Genomic DNA, 19,973 nt, shown 5'->3' with positions numbered 1-19,973 from the left:
CCCAGTATGCACCAGCAGCAGCCACCACTGGGAGGCGTCACCCACCCCCAGGGCTGTCCTGACCCGGGCGGTGCCACCAAAACCCGCGGGAAAAACAAAAACAACCCCAAAAAAAAAATCTCCAGAAATCATTTATTGCTCACTGGGTCACCTTCGGTCACCGCTCCCAGTGCTCCCAGTTTGCCCAGTTTGGGGCAGCTCCCACACCTGGTAGCTGCGGTTGAGCCGGGGGTGCCCGTGCAGCCCAGAGTGTGACCCCAGTGTCCCCTGTCACTGTCCCCAATGTCCCCAGTGATCAGCTCCCATTATTCCCATCATTTACATCATTCCCAGTGCTCCCAGTGCTCCCAGTTTGCCCAGTCAGGGGCACCATCCACACCCGGTAGCTGCGGTTGAGCCGGGGGTGCCTGTGCAGGCCAGAGCGTGTCCCCAGTGTCACATCACTGTCCCCAGTGTCCCCTGTCACTGTCCCCAGTGTCCCCAGTGATCAGCTCCCAGTATCCCCATTATCCCCAGTATCCCCATCACTCCCATCACTCCCAGTGCTCCCAGTTTGCCCAGTCTGGGGCACCATCCAGACCTGGTAGCGGTGGTTGAGCCGGGGGTGCCCGTGCAGCCCAGAGCGTGTCCCCAGTGTCACATCACTGTCCCCAGTGTCCCCTGACACTGTCCCCAGTGTCCCCTGTCACTGATTCCCATCATTCCCATCACTCCCAGTGCTCCCAGTTTGCCCAGTCAGGGGCACCATCCACACCCTGTACCTGTGGTTGAGCCGGGGGTGCCCGTGCAGGCCGTAGCACGACCCCAGTGTCACATCACTGTCCCCAGTGTCCCCTGTCACTGTCCCCAGTGATCAGCTCCCAGTATCCCCATTATCCCCATCACTCCCATCACTCCCAGTGCTCCCAGTTTGCCCAGTTTGGGGCAGCTCCCACACCCGGTAGCTGCAGTTGAGCCGGGGGTGCCCGTGCAGCCCAGAGCGCGTCCCCAGTGTCCCCAATGACCCATTCCTGTCCCCAGTGTCCCCTGTCACTGTCCCCAGTGTCCCATTCCTGTCCCCTGTGTCCCCAATGATCAGCTCCCATTATCCCCATCACTCCCATCACTCCCATCATTCCCAGTGCTCCCAGTTTGCCCAGTTTGGGGCACCATCCACACCCTGTACCGGTGGTTGAGCCGGGGGTGCCCGTGCAGCCCAGAGCGCGTGCCCAGTGTCCCCTGTCACTGTCCCCAATGACCCATTCCTGTCCCCAGTGTCCCCTGTCACCCATTCCCAATATCCCCAGTCACCAATTCCCATCATTTCCATTATCCCCAGTGCTCCCAGTTTGCCCAGTTTGGGGCACCATCCAGACCCTGTACCTGTGGTTGAGCCGGGGGTGCCCGTGCAGCCCAGAGCGCGTCCCCAGTGTCCCATTCCTGTCCCCAGTGTCCCATTCCTGTCCCCAATGTCCCCAGTGATCAGCTCCCAGTATCCCCATCACTCCCAGGGCTCCCAGTTTGCCCAGTCAGGGGCGCCATCCAGACCCGGTACCTGTGGTTGAGCTGGGGGTGCCCGTGCAGCCCAGAGAGCGTCCCCAGTGTCCCCAGTGTCCCCTGTCACTGTCCCCAGTGTCCCCAGTGATCAGCTCCCAGTATCCCCATCACTCCCATCACTCCCAGTGCTCCCAGTTTGCCCAGTCTGGGGCACCATCCACACCCTGTACCTGTGGTTGAGCCGGGGGTGCCCGTGCAGCCCAGAGCGCGTCCCCAGTGTCCCGTGTCACTGTCCCCAATGTCCCATTCCTGTCCCCTGTGTCCCAAATGATCAGCTCCCAATGTCCCCAGTATTCCCATCACTCCCATCGCTCCCAGTGCTCCCAGTTTGCCCAGTTTGGGGCACCATCCAGACCCTGTACCTGTGGTTGAGCCGGGGGTGCCCGTGCAGCCCAGAGCGTCCCCAGTGTCCCCAATGACCCATTCCTGTCCCCAGTGTCCCCTGTCACTGTCCCCAGTGATCAGCTCCCATTATCCCCAGTGTCCCCATCACTCCCAGTGCTCCCAGTTTGCCCAGTTTGGGGCACCATCCACACCCTGTACCTGTGGTTGAGCCGGGGGTGCCCGTGCAGCCCAGAGCGCGTCCCCAGTGTCCCGTGTCACTGTCCCCAATGTCCCATTCCTGTCCCCTGTGTCCCCAATGATCAGCTCCCATTGTCCCCATTATCCCCATCACTCCCATCACTCCCAGTGCTCCCAGTTTGCCCAGTCAGGGGCACCATCCACACCCTGTACCTGTGGTTGAGCCGGGGGTGCCCGTGCAGGCCGTAGCGCGTCCCCAGCGCCCCTTGGGGACAGGGGTGGCCGTAGAAGACGCGGCGCACGCGGGCGTGCAGCAGGGCCATGGCGCAGAGCGCGCACGGCTCCCGCGTCACGAACACGTCACAGCCCGACAGCAGGTACCCCCCCGTGACGTCATCAGTGTCACCTGGGGCCGCCTCGGGCTCCTCGGCTGCCCCGGGGATGATGTGACCCGTCAGGTCCATGGGGACGTCACCGAGGGACAGCAGGTCCAGGGGGACAATGGGAGCGGCCACGGTGGCGGTGGCACCAGAGGTGGCTCCAAAGGTGGCATCAGAGGTGGCACCGGGGTCCTTGGTCACTTGACCCTTCAGGTCCATGGGGATGCCAGGTGTGGTGGCATCAGAGGTGGCACGAGGGTCCTTGGTCACTTGACCCTTCAGGCCCATGGGGATGTCATGGATGGTGACGGCATTGGTGGCACCAGAGGTGGCACCAGAGGTGGCATCAGAGGTGGCTCCAGAGGTGGCATCAGAGGTGGCACCAGGGTCCTTGGTCACTTGACCCTTCAGGTCCATGGGGATGTCATGGATGGTGACGTCATTGGTGGCACCAGAGGTGGCACCAGAGGTGGCTCCAGAGGTGGCATCTGGGTCCTCGGTCACTTGACCCTTCAGGTCCATGGGGATGTCAGGTGTGGTGACATCGTTGGTGGCATCAGGGGTGGCTCCAAAGGTGACTCCAGAGGTGGCATCAGGGGTGGCACCGGGGTCCTTGGTCACTTGACCCTTCAGGTCCATGGGGATGTCATGGATGGTGACGTCATTGGTGGCACCAGAGGTGGCACCAGAGGTGGCATCGGGGTCCTTGGTCACCCCAGGGATGATGTCACCCTTCAGGTCCATGGGGATGCCAGGTGTGGTGACGTCATTGGTGTCACCTGGGGTGGCACCGGGGTCCTTGGCCACCCCAGGGATGACGCGACCCATGAGGTCCATGGGGACATCACGGTGGCCGGCGATGACGTCACCATGAGCAGCGATGACGTCACCGCGAGCGGCGATGACGTCACCAGCCCTGAATTTGGCCACCTTGGCCCCGACGCTGCCGTCCCCGGGGTGTCCCCTGCGCCGCACCCTCCCCGTGACAGTGCCACCACCCCTGGTGACGACGCCACCGCGCCCTTGGTGGCCACACTGCGCTGTCCCCATGTCCCCATTGTCCCCAATGTCACTTTGCCCTGGGTGTCCACACTGCGCTGTCCCCATGTCCCCGCTGTCCCTTGGGTGTCCACACCGCGCTGTCCCCATGCTGTCCCTGCTGTCCCCTCGGTGACACCGCACTGTCCCTCTGTCCCTGTCCTCGCTGTCACTTTGCCCTTGGTGACACCGTGTCCTCCCCGTGTCCCCATTGTCCCCACTGTCCCTGTCTTTGGTGTCCCCATGTCCTTGGTGACACCGTGCCCTCCCTGTGTCCCCATTGTCCCCAGTGTCCCTGTCTTTGGTGTCCCCATGTCCTTGGTGACACCGTGCCCTCCCTGTGTCCCCGTTGTGCCCATTGTCCCCAATGTCCCCATTGTCCCTGTCCTTGCTGTCCCCACGCCCTTGGTGAAACCGTGCCCTCCCATGTCCTTGTCCTTGCTGTCCCTGTCCCCATTGTCCCCATTGTTCCCCGTGTCCCCAATGTCCCTGTCCTTGGTGTCCCCACGCCCTTGGTGACACCGTGCCCTCCCTGTGTCCCCCGTGTCCCCTCGCCCTTGGTGACACCGTGCCCTCCCCGTGTCCCCACTGTCCCCTCGCCGTGCCCGTGCCACGCGTGCGATGCAGTCCATGGCGGCGTGCCGCAGCGGGTGCCACCCGTCCCCATTGATGTCCCCATTGATGTCCCCATTGGTGTCCCCAGTGTCCCCTCTCCTGTCCCAGCCCACGGCCAGCACCCGCCCGCTCCGGGGGTCCAGCGCCGCCGCCCCCGCCCCCCGCCCCGCCCCCGCCGCCCGCGCCACCGCCAGGGCCACCCGGGCCACGCCCACCTGCGCCGGGGACAGCGATGGCGGCCGCGACCCCGAGGGACCCCGGCCCCACCACGGCCACAGCCCGGCCTGGCGGGCGGCCACGGCCTCGGGGCCGGACACGGGGACACGGCCGGGCACACGGACACGGAACGGACAGCCCAGGGCGGGGTCGGACTGAGGGACAGGGATGGACAGAGGGACAGGGCTGGACATGGCCTCGGACACAGGGACACGGCCGGGCACACGGACACGGAACGGACAGCCCAGAGCCGGGTCGGACACAGGGACAGGGATGGACACAGGGACAGGGCCGGGCACACGGACACGGAACGGACAGCCCAGGGCCGGGTCGGACACAGGGACGGGGATGGACAGAGGGACGGGGATGGACACAGGGACATCCACAGCTGGGTCAGCCACAGCCTTGGACAGAGGGACAGGGCTGGACAGAGGGACAGCGGACACAGCCTTGGACAGAGGGACAGGGGACACGGCCTCAGGGCCGGACAGAGGGACACCCAGAGCCCCTGGGGACACTGGCACCGCCTTGGGGCCGGACAGAGGGACAGGGATGGACACAGGGACAGGGATGGACAGAGGGACAGGGCTGGACACAGGGACAGAGATGGACACAGGGACGGGGACGGACACAGGGACGGGGATGGACAGAGGGACAGGGCTGGACACAGGGACAGGGCTGGACACGGCCTCAGTGCCCAGCAGGGAACTGGGAGCACTGGGAGCACTGGGAGCACTGGTGGCACTGGTGGCACTGGTGGCACCAGAGTCCTCGGTGGAACTGGGCAAACTGGGGCACTGGTGGCACTGGGGACATCAGAGTCCTTGGTGGCACTGGGGACACCAGAACCATCGCTGGGAGTCAAGGCACTGGTGGCACTGGGGACACTGGGGACACTGGTGGCACTGGTCATACTGGGGACACTGGTGGCACTGGTGGCACTGGGGACACTGGTGGCACTGGTGACGCTGGCAGCGCTGCTCTTACTGGTCAAACTGGTCCAACTGGGGTCCTCAGAGTCCCACATCACACTGGTGGCACTGGTGTCACTGGTGTCATTGCTGTCCTTGGTGTTACTGGTCTTACTGGTGGCACTGGTGGCACTGGTCTTGCTGGTGTTACTGGTGTCATTGCTGTCCTTGGTGTTACTGGTCTTACTGGTGGCACTGGTGGCACTGGTGTTACTGGTGGCACTGGTGTCATTGCTGTCCTTGGTGTTACTGGTCTTACTGGTGTCACTGGTGGCACTGGTGTCCTTGGTGCCATTGCTGTCCTTTGTGCCACTGGTGGCACTGGTGTCACTGGTGTTACTGGTGTTACTGGTGGCACTGGTGTCACTGGTCTTGCTCGTGTTACTGGTCCAGGTTTCAGCACCGGGGGTGGCGGTGACGTAATCGGTGACGTCATCGCTGTCGTCATCGGCGATGATGTAATCGATGGGGGCTGCGTGAGACCAGTGCTCCCAGTAAGGGCTCCCAGTAACCCCCAGTGCTCCCAGTAAGGGCTCCCAGTAACCCCCAGTAAGGGCTCCCAGTAACCCCCAGTGCTCCCAGTAAGGGCTCCCAGTGCTCCCAGTAAGGGCTCCCAGTAACCCCCAGTACTCCCAGGAACTCCCCAGTTAATCCCAGTCCCCCCCAATGCCCTCCCAGTTTATCCCAGTTTGATCCCAGTCCCCTCCCAGTCTCTCCCAGTCCATCCCAGTCCCTCCCAGTATAAACCAGTGCCCCCCAATCCCTCCCAGTTCCCCCCCAGTCCCTCCCAGTTTGTCCCAGTTTGATCCCAGTCCCTCCCAGTATAAACCAGTGCCCCCAATCCCCTCCCAGTCCCTCCCATTCCGATCCCAGTCCCTCCCAGTCTGTCCCAGTTTGATCCCAGTCCATCCCAGTCCCCCCCAATCCCATCCCAGTCCCTCCCAGTTTGATCCCAGTCCCCCCATCCCCTCCCAGTCCCTCCCAGTCCCTCCCAGTTTATCCCAGTCTGATCCCAGTCCCTCCCAGTCCCCCCCAGTCCCTCCCAGTCCCCCCCAGTCCCTCCCAGTCTATCCCAGTACCGTGGGCGGGGTCGATGCCCAGCAGCAGCTCCGCCCCCCCGGGCCCCGCCCGGACCCGTTTGAGGTGGGGCAGGTGCGGGGGGAGGGGCGCCAGGGCCCGCAGCAGCCGCGGGGTCTCCCGGGGCCGCAGCAGGGGCGCCGCCCATCCCCCCCACACCGGCAGGCCCCGCCCCCGCCCCTCCCCCCACCACGGCACCGCCCGCGGGGGGGGCAGAGAGGGGGGCGGCCCCTCCCCCACGTCCATGGGGGCACCTGGGGAGAGACACAGGGGGAGGGGCTTAGAGAGGGGAGGGGCTTAGCGAGACACAGGGGGAGGGGCTTAGAGAGGGGAGGGGCTAAAAGAGGGGAGGGGCTTAGCGAGACACGGGGGAGGGGCTTAGAGAGGGGAGGGGCTTAGCGAGACACAGGGGGAGGGGCTTAGAGAGGGGAGGGGCTCAATGAGAGGGGAGGGGCTTAGGGGAAGCGGCTTAATGAGAAGGGAGGGGCTTAATGTGAAGGGAGGGGCTTAATGAGGGTGGGCTCAGAGAGGGGAGGGGCTTAATGAGCAGGAGGGACTTAGAGAGGGGGAGGGGCTTAATGAGAGGGGAGGGGCTTAGAGGGGGAGGGGCTTAGAGGGGGAGGGGCTTGGAGAGGGGAGGGGCTTAGAAAGGGGGAGTGGCTGAGATGGGGAGTGGCTTAGAGAAGGGGAGGGGCTTAGAGAGCAGGAGGGGCTTAACGAGAGGGGAGGGGCTTAATGAGGGTGGGCTCAGAGAGGGGAGGGGCTTAATGAGCAGGAGGGGCTTAGAGAGGGGGAGGGGCTTAATGAGGGGGGGCTTGATGGGATGGGTTTAATGAGGGGCGGGGCTTAGGGAGGGGGAGGAGCTTAATGACAGGGAGAGCCTTAGAGAGGAGGGGCTTAGAGAGGGGAGGGTCTTAATGAGCAGGAGGGGCTTAGAGAGGGGGAGGGGCTTAGAGAGGGGAGGGGCTTAATGAGAGGGAGGAGCTAAAGGGGGCAGGGATGGGTTATGGGGAGGGGCTTAGGGAGTGGGGGAGGGGGGACCCCTCCAATATTAGGGACCCCCCCCCTCCCGAACCGCCCACTCAACCCCCAGTCCATCCCAGTGCTCCCAGTGCTCCCAGTTTGTGCCTCCCAGCATCCCCCCGGTCCTTCCCAGTGCTCCCAGTCCCCTCCCAGTCTGTCCCAGTATCCCCAGTTTGGTTCCCAGTCCCTCCCAGTCTGTCCCAGTATCCCCAGTTTGGTTCCCAGTCCCTCCCAGTCTGTCCCAGTATCCCCAGTTTGGTTCCCAGTCTGTCCCAGTATCCCCAGTCCCTCCCAGTCTGTCCCAGTATCCCCAGTTTGCCCCCAGTCCCCTCCCAGTTTCCCCAGTACCGTCCCAGCGCTCCCAGTTCCCCGCACGTGTCGCTTCCGCGCCGCCGCCGCCGGCTCTGGCCCCGCCCCTTCCCCCTCAGCCAATCAGCGCGAGGGGCGGGGCCAGAGCCGGAACCAGCGAGAGGGGGCGGGGCCGGAGCTGCAGCGCCCTCTGGCGGCCGGGAGGAGCCGGGACCAGTTTGGACCAGTTCGGACCAGTTCGGAGCATTTCCGGCCACTATGGACCTGTACAGGCACCAGTTTGGGACCAGTTCAGACCAGTTCAGACCAGTTTACACCAGTACAGGCACCAGTTTGGACCAGTTACGACCAGTTCGGACCAGTTTACACCAGTACGAGCCCCAGTATGGACCAGTTCGGCCCAGTTTGGGTCACCCCAGACCAGTTTAGCCCAGTTTGGCCCAGTTTGGGTCACCCCAGACCAGTTTGAACCAGTACAGGCATCAGCTCGTGCCAGTTCAGACCAGTTCAGACCAGTTCGGACCAGTTCAGACCTGTTTGCACTAAAACGGGCACCAGTATGGACTGGGAGCACTGGGAGCCCAAACTGGGAGCACTGGGAGCCCAAACTGGGAGTCACTGGTTTTTATTGGGTTCCTTACTGGGAGGGCACTGGGAGGGCACTGGGCGTTACTGGGAGCCCAAACTGGTTTTCACTGGTTTTTATTGGTTCCTTACTGGGAGGGCACTGGGAGCACTGGCGGGGTTACTGGGGGTTACTGGGAGCCCAAACTGGGAGCCCAAACTGGGAGCATTGGGAGCCCAAACTGGTTTTTATTGGTTCCTTACTGGAGCACTGGGGGTTACTGGGAGCCCAAACTGGGAGCCCTGGAACCCAAACTGGTTTTCACTGGGAGCCCAAACTGGTTTTTACTGGTTTTTATTGGTTCCTTACTGGGAGGGCACTGGGAGTCACAAACTGGGAGCACTGGGAGGGGACTGGGAGCCCAAACTGGGAGCATTGGGAGCCCAAACTGGTGTTACTGGTTTTTATTGGGTCATTACTGGGAGGGCACTGGGGGTTACTGGGAGCCCAAACTGGGAGCACTGGGAGCCCAAAACTGGTTTTTCACTGGTTTTTTATTGGTTTCTTACTGGGAGGGCACTGGGAGCACTGGGAATCACAAACTGGGAGCTCAAACTGGGAGCACTGGGGGGGTTACTGGGGGTTACTGGGAGCCCAAACTGGTGTTACTGGGAGCACTGGGAGCCCAAACTGGTTTTTACTGGGAGCCCAAACTGGTTTTTACTGGTTTTTATTGGTTCCTTACTGGGAGGGCACTGGGAGCACTGGGAGGGGACTGGGAGCCCAAACTGGGAGCACTGGGAGCACTGGGAGCCCAAACTGGTTTTTACTGGTTTTTATTGGTTCCTTACTGGGAGGAGCCCCCGGACACCCCCGGAGTGGGGACGGGGGGGGCTGGGGGGGTTGGGGAAATTTGGGAAAATTTTGGGAAAATTTTGGGAAATGTTGGGGAAATTTTGGGGGATTTTGGGAGGCATTTGGGGAATTTTGGGGACATTTTGGGGACGTTTCCGGGGACATTTTGGGGCATTTTGGGGACATTTCAGGGTCCATTTTGGGGACATTTTGGGGTTCATTGTTGGGATATTTTGAGGTTAATTTTGGGGGATTTTGGGGACATTTCAGGGTTCATTTTGGGGACATTTCGGGGTCCATTTGGGGATATTTTGGGGACATTTTGGGGGTTCATTTTGGGGACATTTCGGGGTTCATTTTGGGGACATTTTGGGGATTTTTGGGGACATTTTGGGGACATTTTGGGGTTAATTTTGGGGATATTTCGGGGTTCATTCTGGAGACATTTTGGGGACATTTCAGGGTTCATTTTGGAGACATTTTGGGGACATTTTGGGGATATTTTGGGGTTCATTTGGGGACATTTCGGGGTTCATTTTGGGGACATTTCCGAGGTCCATTTTGGGACATTTCGGGGATTTTTGGGGACATTTTGGGACATTTCGGGGTTCATTTTGGGGATATTTTGGGGGGTTTGGGGACATTTCGGGGTCCATTTTGGGGACATTTTGGGGTTCATTTGGGGGACATTTTTGGGATATTTTGGGAATAATTTGGAGATAATTTGGGGATATTTGGGGTTGATTTCAGGTTATTTTGGGGTTCATTTCAGGATATTTGGGGGATACTTCGGGGTGTCCTGGGGTCCATTTTGGGTTGATTTCAGGGATATTTTGGGGACATTTCGGGACAATTCGAGGATAATTTCAGGGATAATTTTGGGATATTCTGAGGAAGATTTCGGTCCATTTCAGGCAGTTTTGGGTCCGTTCTGGAGGGATCATTTGGGGATATTTTGGGTCCATTTGGGGCCATTTTGGGGATATTTTGGGGACATTTTTGGGGATAATTGCAGGGATAATTTTGGGATATTTTTGGGGATATTTTGGGTCCATTTCGAGGTCTGTTCCGGGTCCATTTTAGGGGATAATTTCCGGATATTTTTGGGATATTTTGGGAATATTTCGCAATAATTTCGGGACATTTTGGGGATAATTTCGGGATAATTTTGGGTTCATTTCCGGGGTCGATTTTGGGTCCATTTCTGGCCATTTCGGGGTTCAGTTTGGGGATATTATGGATATTTTGGGGGATAATGTCGGGATATTTTGGGAACATTTTGGGGACATTTTTGGGGATAATTTTGGGATAATTTCAGGATATTTGGGGCCGTTTCAGGGATATTTTGGGAGATATTTTGGGGACATTTTGGGGTCCATTTTGGGTCCATTTTGGGCCATTTCAGAATCCATTTGAGGGATAATTTCGGGATATTTTGGAGATATCTTGTTTCGGGGCTCATTTTGGGGCCATTTCAGGGATAATTTTGGGGATACTTCGGTGTAATTTGGGGATATTTGGGGGAATATTTCGGGATAATTGTCGGGTCCGTTTTGGGTCCATTTTAGGGGACAATTTTGGGATATTTTGCGAATATTTCACAATAATTTTGGGACATTTGGGGGATTAATTTCGGGATAATTTTGGGGATATTTTGGGTTCATTTCCGGGGTCGATTTTGGGTCCATTTCTGGCCATTTCGGGTTCAGTTTGGGGATATTATGGGATAATTTTGGGGGATAGTGTCGGATATTTTGGGGACATTTTGGGGGATAATTTTGGGATAATTTCAGGGATATTTGGGGCCGTTTCAGGGATATTTTGGGAGATATTTTGGGGACATTTTGGGGGACATTTTGGGCCATTTCAGAATTCATTTTGAGGGATAATTTCGGGATATTTTGGGGATATCTTGGTTTCGGGGCTCATTTTGGGGACATTTCAGGGAGAATTTCAGGGATAATTTTGCGGATACTTCGGGGGTAATTTGGGGATATTTGGGGGAATATTTCGGGATAATTTCGGGTCCGTTTTGGGTCCATTTTAGGGGATATTTTGGGTTCATTTCGGGGTCTGTTCCGGGTCTGTTTTGGGTCCATTTTGAGGCGTTTCGGGTCCATTTTAGGGGGATAATTTCGGGATAATTTTGGGATATTTTGCGGAATATTTCGCAATAATTTCGGGACATTTGGGGGATAATTCGGGATAATTTTGGGGATATTTGGGTTCATTTCCGGGGTCGATTTTGGGTCCATTTCTGGCCATTTCGGGGTTCAGTTTGGGGATATTATGGGATATTTTGGGGGATAATGCCGGATATTTTGGGGACATTTTGGGGACATTTTGGGGGATATTTCGGGATAATTTGGGGCTGATTTCGGCTCCGTTCCGCTCCGTTCCGGTCCCTCTCACACGTATTCGTTCCGCCCGTATTTGTCCCCCAGCGGCGGTGGGGGAGGGCCGCGGCCGCGCGGGGCGGGGCGGGGCTGGGGGGGAGGGGCGGATCAGGAGGGGGGGGAGGGGCGAACCAGAGCCCCGCCCCCACCGCGAGATCAGCGAGGGGAGGGGCCTCAAGGAAGGGGAGGGGCTTGGGGAGAGGGGGAGGGGTGAGGGGGAGGGGCTTGAGGGGGTCCGAGGGTGGGGGAGGGGCTTGAGGAAGGGTCAACATGATGGGGGGAGGGGCTTAAGGTGGGGGAGGGGCTTGAGGAAGGGTCAACATGAGGTGGGAGGGGGCTTAAGAGGGGGAGGGGCTTAAAGGGGAGGGGTTTGAGGAGGGGGAGGGGAAAGAGGAGGGGCGGGGCTTAAAGAGGGGGAGGCGCTTGAGGGCGTCCCCGGGGGGGGGAGGGGCCTCCAGGAGGGGTTCCCCAGATGGGGGGGGGAAGGGGTTAAATGGGGGTGGGGCTTAAGGAGGGGGAGTGGCTTAAGGAGGGGAGGGGCCAACGGGGTGGGGGAGGGGCTTAAGTGCAGAAGGGGAGGGGCTTGGGGAGGGGCGGAGCTTTAAGGGGAGGGGTCTGGGGTGGGGGAGGGGCTTAAAGAGGGGGAAGGGTTTGGGGTGGGGGCGGGGTTAAAGAGGTGGGGGCGGGGTTCTCACCCGGCTCGCGCCATCCAGAGCAGCGCGCCCTCCCCCCACGGCCCTGCAGCGCCCCTCCCCCACCCGCCTGCATCACCGCGGGGCCGGGCTCGAACCTGGGGGGGGGGAGGGGAGGGGGGAAGGGGGGAGGGGGCGTCACCATAAAAAAAAGCAAAAAAAAAAACCCCAAAAAACCAACCCAAGGACCCCCAAATCCTCCAAAATCACCTCAAAAAATCATCCCCACCCCCCAAAAAAAAAACCCAACCCCAAAAATCACCCGAAACGCCCCCAAAAAATTCCCCCCCCAAATATATCAAATATCCCCCCCAAAATCACCCCAAAAATTACCCCCAAAAACGCCCAAAGTCATCCCAAAATCACCCCCAAAATCTTCCCCAAATTTCCCCCAAATCACAAAAATTCCCCCCAAAATTCAACTCCAGGGACCCCCAAATTCTCTCCAAATCCCCCCAAGAATTCCCCCAAAAATCCCCCCAAGAATTCCCCCAAACCCCCCCAAACTCACCCCCAAATCTTCCCCAATTTCTCCAAAATGCCCAAAATTCACCCCTGGGATCCCCAAATCTCCCCCCAAAAAATCCCAAATCCCCCCAAATCTGCCCCCAAAATTCCAAATCCCCCCAAAATCCCACCCCAAACTTCCCCTTCCCCCCCCCACCAAAAAACGCCCCCCAGGATCCCCCAAATTCCCAAGAATTCCCCCCAAAATCCACCCAGGGAGCCCCAAATCTTCCCCAAATTCTACCCCAGACCCCGCCCCCCCAAATGCCCCGCCCCCAATGCCCCGCCCCCAATGCCCCGCCCCCACCTGGTTCCCAGCACGGAGGCGTCGAAAAATTCCTGAGCGGAGCCGAAAACCGAACCAGAGCGCGGAGCCCGCGGAGCACAGGCCTGGGAGGGGCAGGAACGGGGAAAAAACACACGAAAATGGGAAAAATCCACCCGAAAATGGGGAAAATTGACCCAGAAATGGGAAAAAACCAACCCAGAAATGGGGAAAAGCACACAAAAATGGGGAAAATTGACCCCAGGAAATGGGGAAAAAACACATGAAAATGGGGAAAATCCACCCAGAAATGGGGAAAATTCACCTGAAAATGGGAAAAGTCAACCCGAAAATGGGGAAAAGCCACACGAAAATGGGGAAAATTGACCCAAAAATGGAAAAAATCCACCCAAAAATCGACCCGAAAATGGGAAAAATCCACCCAAAAATGGGAAAAATCCACCCGAAAATGGGGAAAAAACACCCGAAAATGGCAGAAATCCACACAAAAATGGGAAAAATCCACCCGAAAATGGGAAAAAACACCCAAAAATGGGAAAAAATCCACCCGAAAATGGGGAAAAATCCAACCGAAAATGGGGAGAAAAACACCTGAAAATGGCAGAAATTCACCCAAAAATGGAAAAAATCCACCCGAAAATGGAAAAAACACCCAAAAATGGGAAAAATCCACCCAATAAATGGCAAAAATCCATCCAAAAATGGCAAAACCACACCAAAATGGCGGCAAAAAACCACACAAAAATGGGAAAAAATCCACCTGAAAATGGGGAAAAAACCACACAAAAATGGGAAAAATCGACCCCGAAAATGGCAGAAATCCACACAAAAATGGAAAAAATCACCGAAAATGGGCAAAATTGACCCAATAAACGCCAAAAATCCACCCGGAAAACGGCAAGAAAAAACCCAAAACCAGCAAAAATCCACCCGAAATGGCAACAATTGACCCAAAAGTGGGCAAAAATCCAGCCAAAAATGGGAAAAATCCACCCGAAAATGGGGAAAATCCACCTGAAAATGGGAACAATCGACCCAAAAATGGCAGAAATCCACACAAAAAATGGCAACAATCGACCAAAAGTGGCAGAAACCCACCCAATAAACGGCAAAAAACCACCCAAAAATGGCAAAAATCCACCCGAAAATGGAAAAAATCCAACGAGAAATGGGAAAAGTTGACCCAAAAATGGCAACAATCCACCCAAAAATGGCAAAAGCCAACACAAAAATCAACCTGAAAATGCAAAAATCCACCCAAAAATGGGGAAAATCCATCCAGAAATGGCAAAAATCCACCCAAAAATGACAGAAATCCACCCAAAATTGTGGAAAAATCCACTCAAAAATGGGAAAAATCCACCCAAAAATGGCAAAAGCCAACACAAAATTGACGCAAAAATGGCACCCAAAAACGGCAAAAATCCACCCGAAAATGGGGAAAATACACCCCAAAATGGGAAAAATCCACTCAAAAATGGAAAAATCCACGCCGGAATCAGCCCAAAATCCTCCCCATTGCCCCTCCCCCACCCCCCAAATCCCCAGCCCCTCCCCCTTTAGCCCCGCCCCCTTTAGCTCCTCCCCTTAAGTCCATCCCCCTTAGCCCCTCCCTTTTACCCCCCAGCCACTTTAGCCCCCCACCTTAGCCCCCTCCTCCTTTAGCCCTCCCCCCCTTTAGCCCCTCCCCTTAAGTCCATCCCACTTTAACCCCTCCCCCTTTAGCCTCCTCCCCATTTAGCCCCTCCCCCTTTAGACCTCCCCTCATTAGTCCCTCCCCTCATTAGCCCCTCCCCCTTTAGCCCCTCCCCAACCACCCTTTAAAACCTCCCCTTTGGCCCCTCCCCTATTTAGCCCCTTTAGCCCCATCCCCTTTAGCCCCGCCCCCTTAGGCCCCGCCCCCTTAGGCCCCGCCCCCACCTGCCAGCAGCAGCAGCGCCCCCCCCGCTGCCCGGGGGCCCCTCCGGGGTCCCGCGAACGCCCCCAGGAGCCCCCCCAGGGCCCCCAGGGCCGCCCCCAGCACCGCCAGGGCCCGGCTGCCGTGCAGGTACCCTGGGGATGGGAAAAGGGGGTTAGGGGCACCAAAATCACCTGAAATCACCCCAAAATCACCCCAAAAATAGCCCAAAAATAGCCCTAAAATACCCTAAAAACAGCCCCAAAAATATCTCCAAAATATCCCTAAAATATCCCTAAAAATAGACCTAAAATAACCTAAAATAATTCAAAATAATTCAAAATATCCCCAGGGCCCGGCTGCCGTGCAGGTACCCTGGGGATGGGAAAAGGGGGTTAGGGGCACCAAAACCACCCGAAATCACCCCAAAATCACCCCAAAAACTGCCACAAAATAGCCCCAAAATAGCCCCGAAATCACCCCAAAAACTGCCACAAAATAGCCCCAAAATAGCCTAAAAATCTACCCAAACATAGCCCCAAAATATCCCTAAAATATCCCTAAAAATAGACCCAAAATAACCCAAAATAATTCAAAATATCCCCAGGGCCCGGCTGCCGTGCAGGTACCCTGGGGACAGCAGGAAAATGGGGTTAGGGACAGCAAAATCACCTGAAATCACCCCAAAAACTGCCCAAAAATAGCCCAAAATATCCCTAAAATATCCCTAAAAAAAGACCTAAAATATCCCTAAACCAGCCCCAAAATATCCCTAAAATTATCCATAAAATATCTCTAAACTATCCCAAAAATATCCCAAAATATCCTAAAAATCTGCCCAAAAATAGCCCCAGAATAGCCCCAAATCACCCCAAAAGTATCCCCAAAATACCCTAAAAACAGCCCCCAAAATACCCCCAAAATAACTCAAAATAACCCAAAAAATAACCCCAAAAAACCTTAAAATATCCCAAAAATATCCCGAAAAACAGCCCCAAAATTACCCAAAATAACTCAAAATAACCCCAAAAATAACCCCAACAACCCCTAAAATATCCCAAAAATCTCCCGAAAAACAGCCCCAAAATTACCCAAAATATCTCAAAATTATCCCAAAATTATCCCAAAAATCAGCTCCAAAATTACCCAAAATAACTCAAAATATCCCCAAAAATTGCCCCAAAATCCCCCTAAAAATGCCCCAAATTCCCCCCAAACCCCCCCCAAGTCACCCCTCAATGTCACCCCAATGTCCCCAAGGTCACCCCAAGGTCACCACCCCAATGTCCCCAATGTCCCGCCCCAGTGTCCCCCAAGGTCACCTCAAGGTCACCCCAATGTCCCCAGTGTCCCCCCAGTGTTCCCCAATGTCCCCAAGGTCACCTCAAGGTCACCCCAATGCCCCCAATGTCCCCAAGGTCACCTCAAGGTCACCCCAATGTCCCCAGTGTCCCACACCCCCCAAAGTCACCCCAATGTCCCCAATGTCCCCCCAAGGTCACCCCAAGGTCACCCCCATGTCCCCAATGTCCCCCATGCCCCCCTTGTCTCCAATGTCCCCAATGTCCCCCCAATGTCCCCAATGTTCCCCCTTCAAGGTCACCCCAAGGTCACCTCAATGTCCCCAATGTCCCCCCTCCAATGTCACCCCCAAGGTCATCCCAAGGTGACCCTGATGTCCCCAATGTCCGCCCAGTGTCACCACCCCAATGTCACCCCCAAGGTCACCCCAAGGTCACCTCAATGTCCCCAATGTCCCACACCCCCATTGCCTCTGATGTCCCCCCGATGTCCCCCCAATGTCCCCCCAATGTCCCCCCAATGCCCCCAATGTCCCCAATGTCCCCCCACTGTCCCCCGAAGTCCCCCCAATGTCCCCCCCTGTGTCCCCCTCCCCCCAATGTCCCCGTGTCCCTCGCTGTCCCCTCCCTGTCCCTTCCTGTCCCCATCCCTGTCCCCTCACTGACGTCCTGATGTCCCCAATGTCCCCCTGTCCTTCCTGTCCCCCCCGCTCCTGGCCCTGTCCCCATCCTGCTGCTGACGTCCCCTTGTCCCCACTGTCCCCAATGTCCCCAATGTCCCCAATGTCCCCTCCCCGTCTTGTCCTGGGCTCGGCTCTCTGTCCCTGCCTGATGCCCCCAATGTCCCCAATGTCCCCCCAATGCCCCCAATGTCCCCAATGTCCCCGAATATCTCAATGTCCCCCCTGTCCCCCCCCGTCCTTTGCTCTCTGTCCCCTCCCTGATGTCCCCACTGTCCCCAATCCCCCCAATCCTCCCAATGTCCCCAGTGTCCCCTCCTGTCCTCTGCTCTTTGTCCCCTCCCTGATCCCCCCAATGTCCCCAATCCCCCCAATCCTCCCCCTGTCCCCAATGTCCCCCCTGTCCCCAATGTCCCCAAATATCTCAATGTCCCCCCTGTCCTCCCCCCTGTCCCTTGCTCTCTGTCCCCTCCTTGATGTCCCCAATGTCCCCAACCCCCTCAATGTCCCCAATGTCCCCAAACCCCCCAACCTCCCCCATCCCCCCAATGTCCCCAACCCTCCCCAATGTCCCCAAACCCCCCAATGTCCCCAGTGTCCCCCACCCTGTCCCCCACTGTCCCCAGTGTCCCCAATGTCCCCAATCCCCCCAGTCCTCCCACTGTCCCTAATGTCCCCAAAGTCCGCAATGTCCCCAACCTCCCCAACCCCCCCAATGTCCCCAATGTCCCCAAACCCCCCAATGTCCCCAATGTCCCCAATGCCCCCAGTCCTCCCACTGTCCATAATGTCCCCAATGTCCCCAACCTCCCCAACCCCCCCAACCTTCCCAAGCCCCCAATCCCCCCAATGTCCCCAATGTCCCCAACCCCCTCAATGTCCCCACTGTCCCCACCCTGTCCCCACTGTCCCCGGTGTCCCCGTACCGGGCAGGGTGACCAGTGACAGCAGTGGCACACAGGACATGACCCCGCTGTCCCCAACCCCCCCAATGTCCCCAATGTCCCCAAGCCCCCCCACTGTCCCCGGTGTCCCCGTACCGGGCAGGGTGACCAGTGACAGCAGTGGCACGCAGGACATGACCCCGCTGGCGTCGGTGCCGCAGTCGGCCCAGAGCCCGCGGGTGACAATGACAGCGGTGACAGCGCTGGTCTGGCCCCCGCCCATGCCCCACACCCCCGCGGCCACCGCGGCCACCAGGAGCCCCCAGCCGGCCACCGCCAGGGCCACCGCGGCCAGCGCGGCCAGCGGGGCCTGGGGACAGCCCCCGGGTGCCATCGGGGACACCGGGGACGCCGGGGACACCGGGGACACTGGGGGCACTGGGGGTGATGGGCACTGGTCACTGGTGGGCACTGGTGGTCACTGATGGTCACTGGTGGTCACTGGTCACTGGTGGCACTGGGAGTGCTGGGTGCGCTGGTCACTGGTGGTGATGGTCACTGGTGGTCACTGGTGGTCACTGGTGGCACTGGTGGTGATGGTCACTGGTGGTCACCGGTGGTCACTGGTGGTCACTGGGCACTGGTGGTGATGGTCACTGGTGGTCACTGGTGGTGATGGGCACTGGTGGTCACTGGGGGTCACTGGTCACTGATGGTGATGGTCACTGGTGGCACTGGTGATGATCACTGGTGGCGACGGTCACTGGTGGTCACTGGTGGTCACTGGGCACTGGTTGTCACTGGTAGCGATGGTCACTGGTGGTCACTGGTGGTCACTGGTGGTCACTGGGCACTGGTTGTCACTGGTGGCGATGGTCACTGGTGGTGATGGTCACCAGTGGTCACTGGTGGTCACTGGTCACTGGTGGTGATGGGCACTGGTGGTGATGGTCACTGGTGTCACTGGTGGTCACTGGTGGTGATGGTCACTGGTGTCACTGGCGGTCACCGGTCACTGGTGGTGATGGTCACTGGTGTCACTGGTGGTCACTGGTCACTGGTGGTGATGGGCACTGGTGGTGATGGTCACTGGTCACTGGTGGTCACTGGTTGTCACTGGTGGCGATGGTCACCAGTGGTGATGGCCACTGAGCACTGGTGGCACTGATGGCACTGGTGGTGATGGGCACTGGGCACTGGTGGCACTGGTGGTCACAGGTGGTCACTGGTGGTGATGGTCACTGGTGGTGATGGGCACTGGTGGTGATGGTCACTGGTGTCACTGGGAGCACTGGTGGTGCTGGTCACTGATGGTCACTGGTGGTCACTGGTCACTGGTGGCACTGGGAGCACTGGTGTCACTGGGAGCACTGGTGATCACTGGTCACTGATGGTGACGGTCACTGGTTGTCACTGGTGGCACTGGTGACACTGGTATCTGATGGTGATGGTCACTGCTGTCACTGGTCACTGGTGTCCCCGCAGTCTGGCGCTGGTTTAACTGGTCTGTACTGGTTTAACTGGTCTGTCCTGCTGTCCGGCGCTGGTTTAATTGCTCTGTACTGGTTTAACTGGTCTGTGCTGCTGTCCGGTGCTGGTTTAACTGGTCTGTGCTGGTCTGTCCTGCTGTCCGGCACTGGTCTGTACTGGTTTCACTGGTCTGTGCTGGTGTCCGGCGCTGGTTTCACTGGTCTGTACTGGTCTAACTGGTCTGTACTGGTTTCACTGGTCTGTGCTGGTTTAACTGGTCTGTACTGGTTTCACTGGTCTGTGCTGGTGTCCGGCGCTGGTTTAACTGGTCTGTACTGGTCTGTGCTGGTGTCCGGCGCTGGTCACTCGGGCGGGGGCGGGGCCGGGGTTTGGGGGCTGCCCCCTCTCCTCCCCCCCCCGCCCCTCCCCCCCGGAAGGAACCAGGTGTGTCCGGGCCGCCCCTCCCCCCTTCCTGCCCCTCCCCCACACCCTCCCCCACCCCCGAGCCCCTTCCTGTGACGCAAAACGGGGGGGGGGGGGGAGGGAGGGACCCCAAAAACCCCGCGGGGGGGCCCTGGGGGGGCTCTGGGGGGGGCCCTGGGGACACTTGGGGACACTTGGAGGGGGCTCTGGGGACACTGGGGGGGCTCAAGTGACATTTGGGGACACTTGGGGGGGGCCTGAGGGGGCTCAGGTGACACTGGGGGACATTTGGAGGGGTCTCGGTGACATTTGGGGGACTCAGGTGACATT

General features: G+C 58.2%; 2 protein-coding genes across 2 annotated transcripts; both read right to left on the bottom strand.

The window, feature by feature from the left end:
- Positions 1–114: 114 nt before the first annotated feature.
- Positions 115–17,816, bottom strand: LOC143696494 (uncharacterized). Its single transcript, XM_077192891.1, has 9 exons — positions 17,793–17,816; positions 14,909–15,040; positions 13,010–13,092; positions 12,199–12,293; positions 6,358–6,609; positions 5,333–5,750; positions 4,049–4,730; positions 2,803–3,935; positions 115–2,685 (listed from the first exon to the last, which is right to left on the bottom strand). The coding sequence occupies exons 4-9, from the start codon at positions 12,269–12,271 to the stop codon at positions 2,181–2,183; spliced, it is 3,063 nt and encodes a 1,020-aa protein (XP_077049006.1). The 5' UTR covers positions 12,272–12,293; positions 13,010–13,092; positions 14,909–15,040; positions 17,793–17,816; the 3' UTR covers positions 115–2,180.
- On the bottom strand, positions 15,424–18,937 carry LOC143696515 (claudin-7-like). The gene is made up of 2 exons (XM_077192971.1): positions 17,907–18,937; positions 15,424–15,515 (listed from the first exon to the last, which is right to left on the bottom strand). Exons 1-2 carry the CDS (start codon positions 18,142–18,144, stop codon positions 15,478–15,480), a joined length of 276 nt encoding a protein of 91 aa, XP_077049086.1. The 5' UTR covers positions 18,145–18,937; the 3' UTR covers positions 15,424–15,477.
- Positions 18,938–19,973: the final 1,036 nt, after the last annotated feature.

This window comes from Agelaius phoeniceus, chromosome 36, assembly GCF_051311805.1.
Source record: "Agelaius phoeniceus isolate bAgePho1 chromosome 36, bAgePho1.hap1, whole genome shotgun sequence".
In the NCBI taxonomy this organism is placed as follows: Eukaryota; Metazoa; Chordata; class Aves; order Passeriformes; family Icteridae; genus Agelaius; species Agelaius phoeniceus.
This window is presented reverse-complemented; position numbering and strand designations above follow the sequence as displayed.

Bases quoted from the DNA above. Each gene is read 5' to 3' on its own strand.
- LOC143696494 (XM_077192891.1), bottom strand. From the start codon at position 12,271: ATGCAGGCGGGTGGGGGAGGGGCGCTGCAGGGCCGTGGGGGGAGGGCG. The intron at 4,731-5,332 runs GTGGGACTCTGA...CCCTCTGTCCAG, and splicing joins ACCAGTGCCACCAGTGTGAT to CCCTGTCCCTCTGTCCAAGG. The intron at 2,686-2,802 runs CTCTGGAGCCAC...CCCTCGTGCCAC, and splicing joins GGTGCCACCTCTGATGCCAC to CTCTGATGCCACCACACCTG.
- LOC143696515 (XM_077192971.1), bottom strand. From the start codon at position 18,144: ATGGCACCCGGGGGCTGTCCCCAGGCCCCGCTGGCCGCGCTGGCCGCG. The intron at 15,516-17,906 runs GTACGGGGACAC...TGCTGTCCCCAG, and splicing joins GTCACTGGTCACCCTGCCCG to GGTACCTGCACGGCAGCCGG.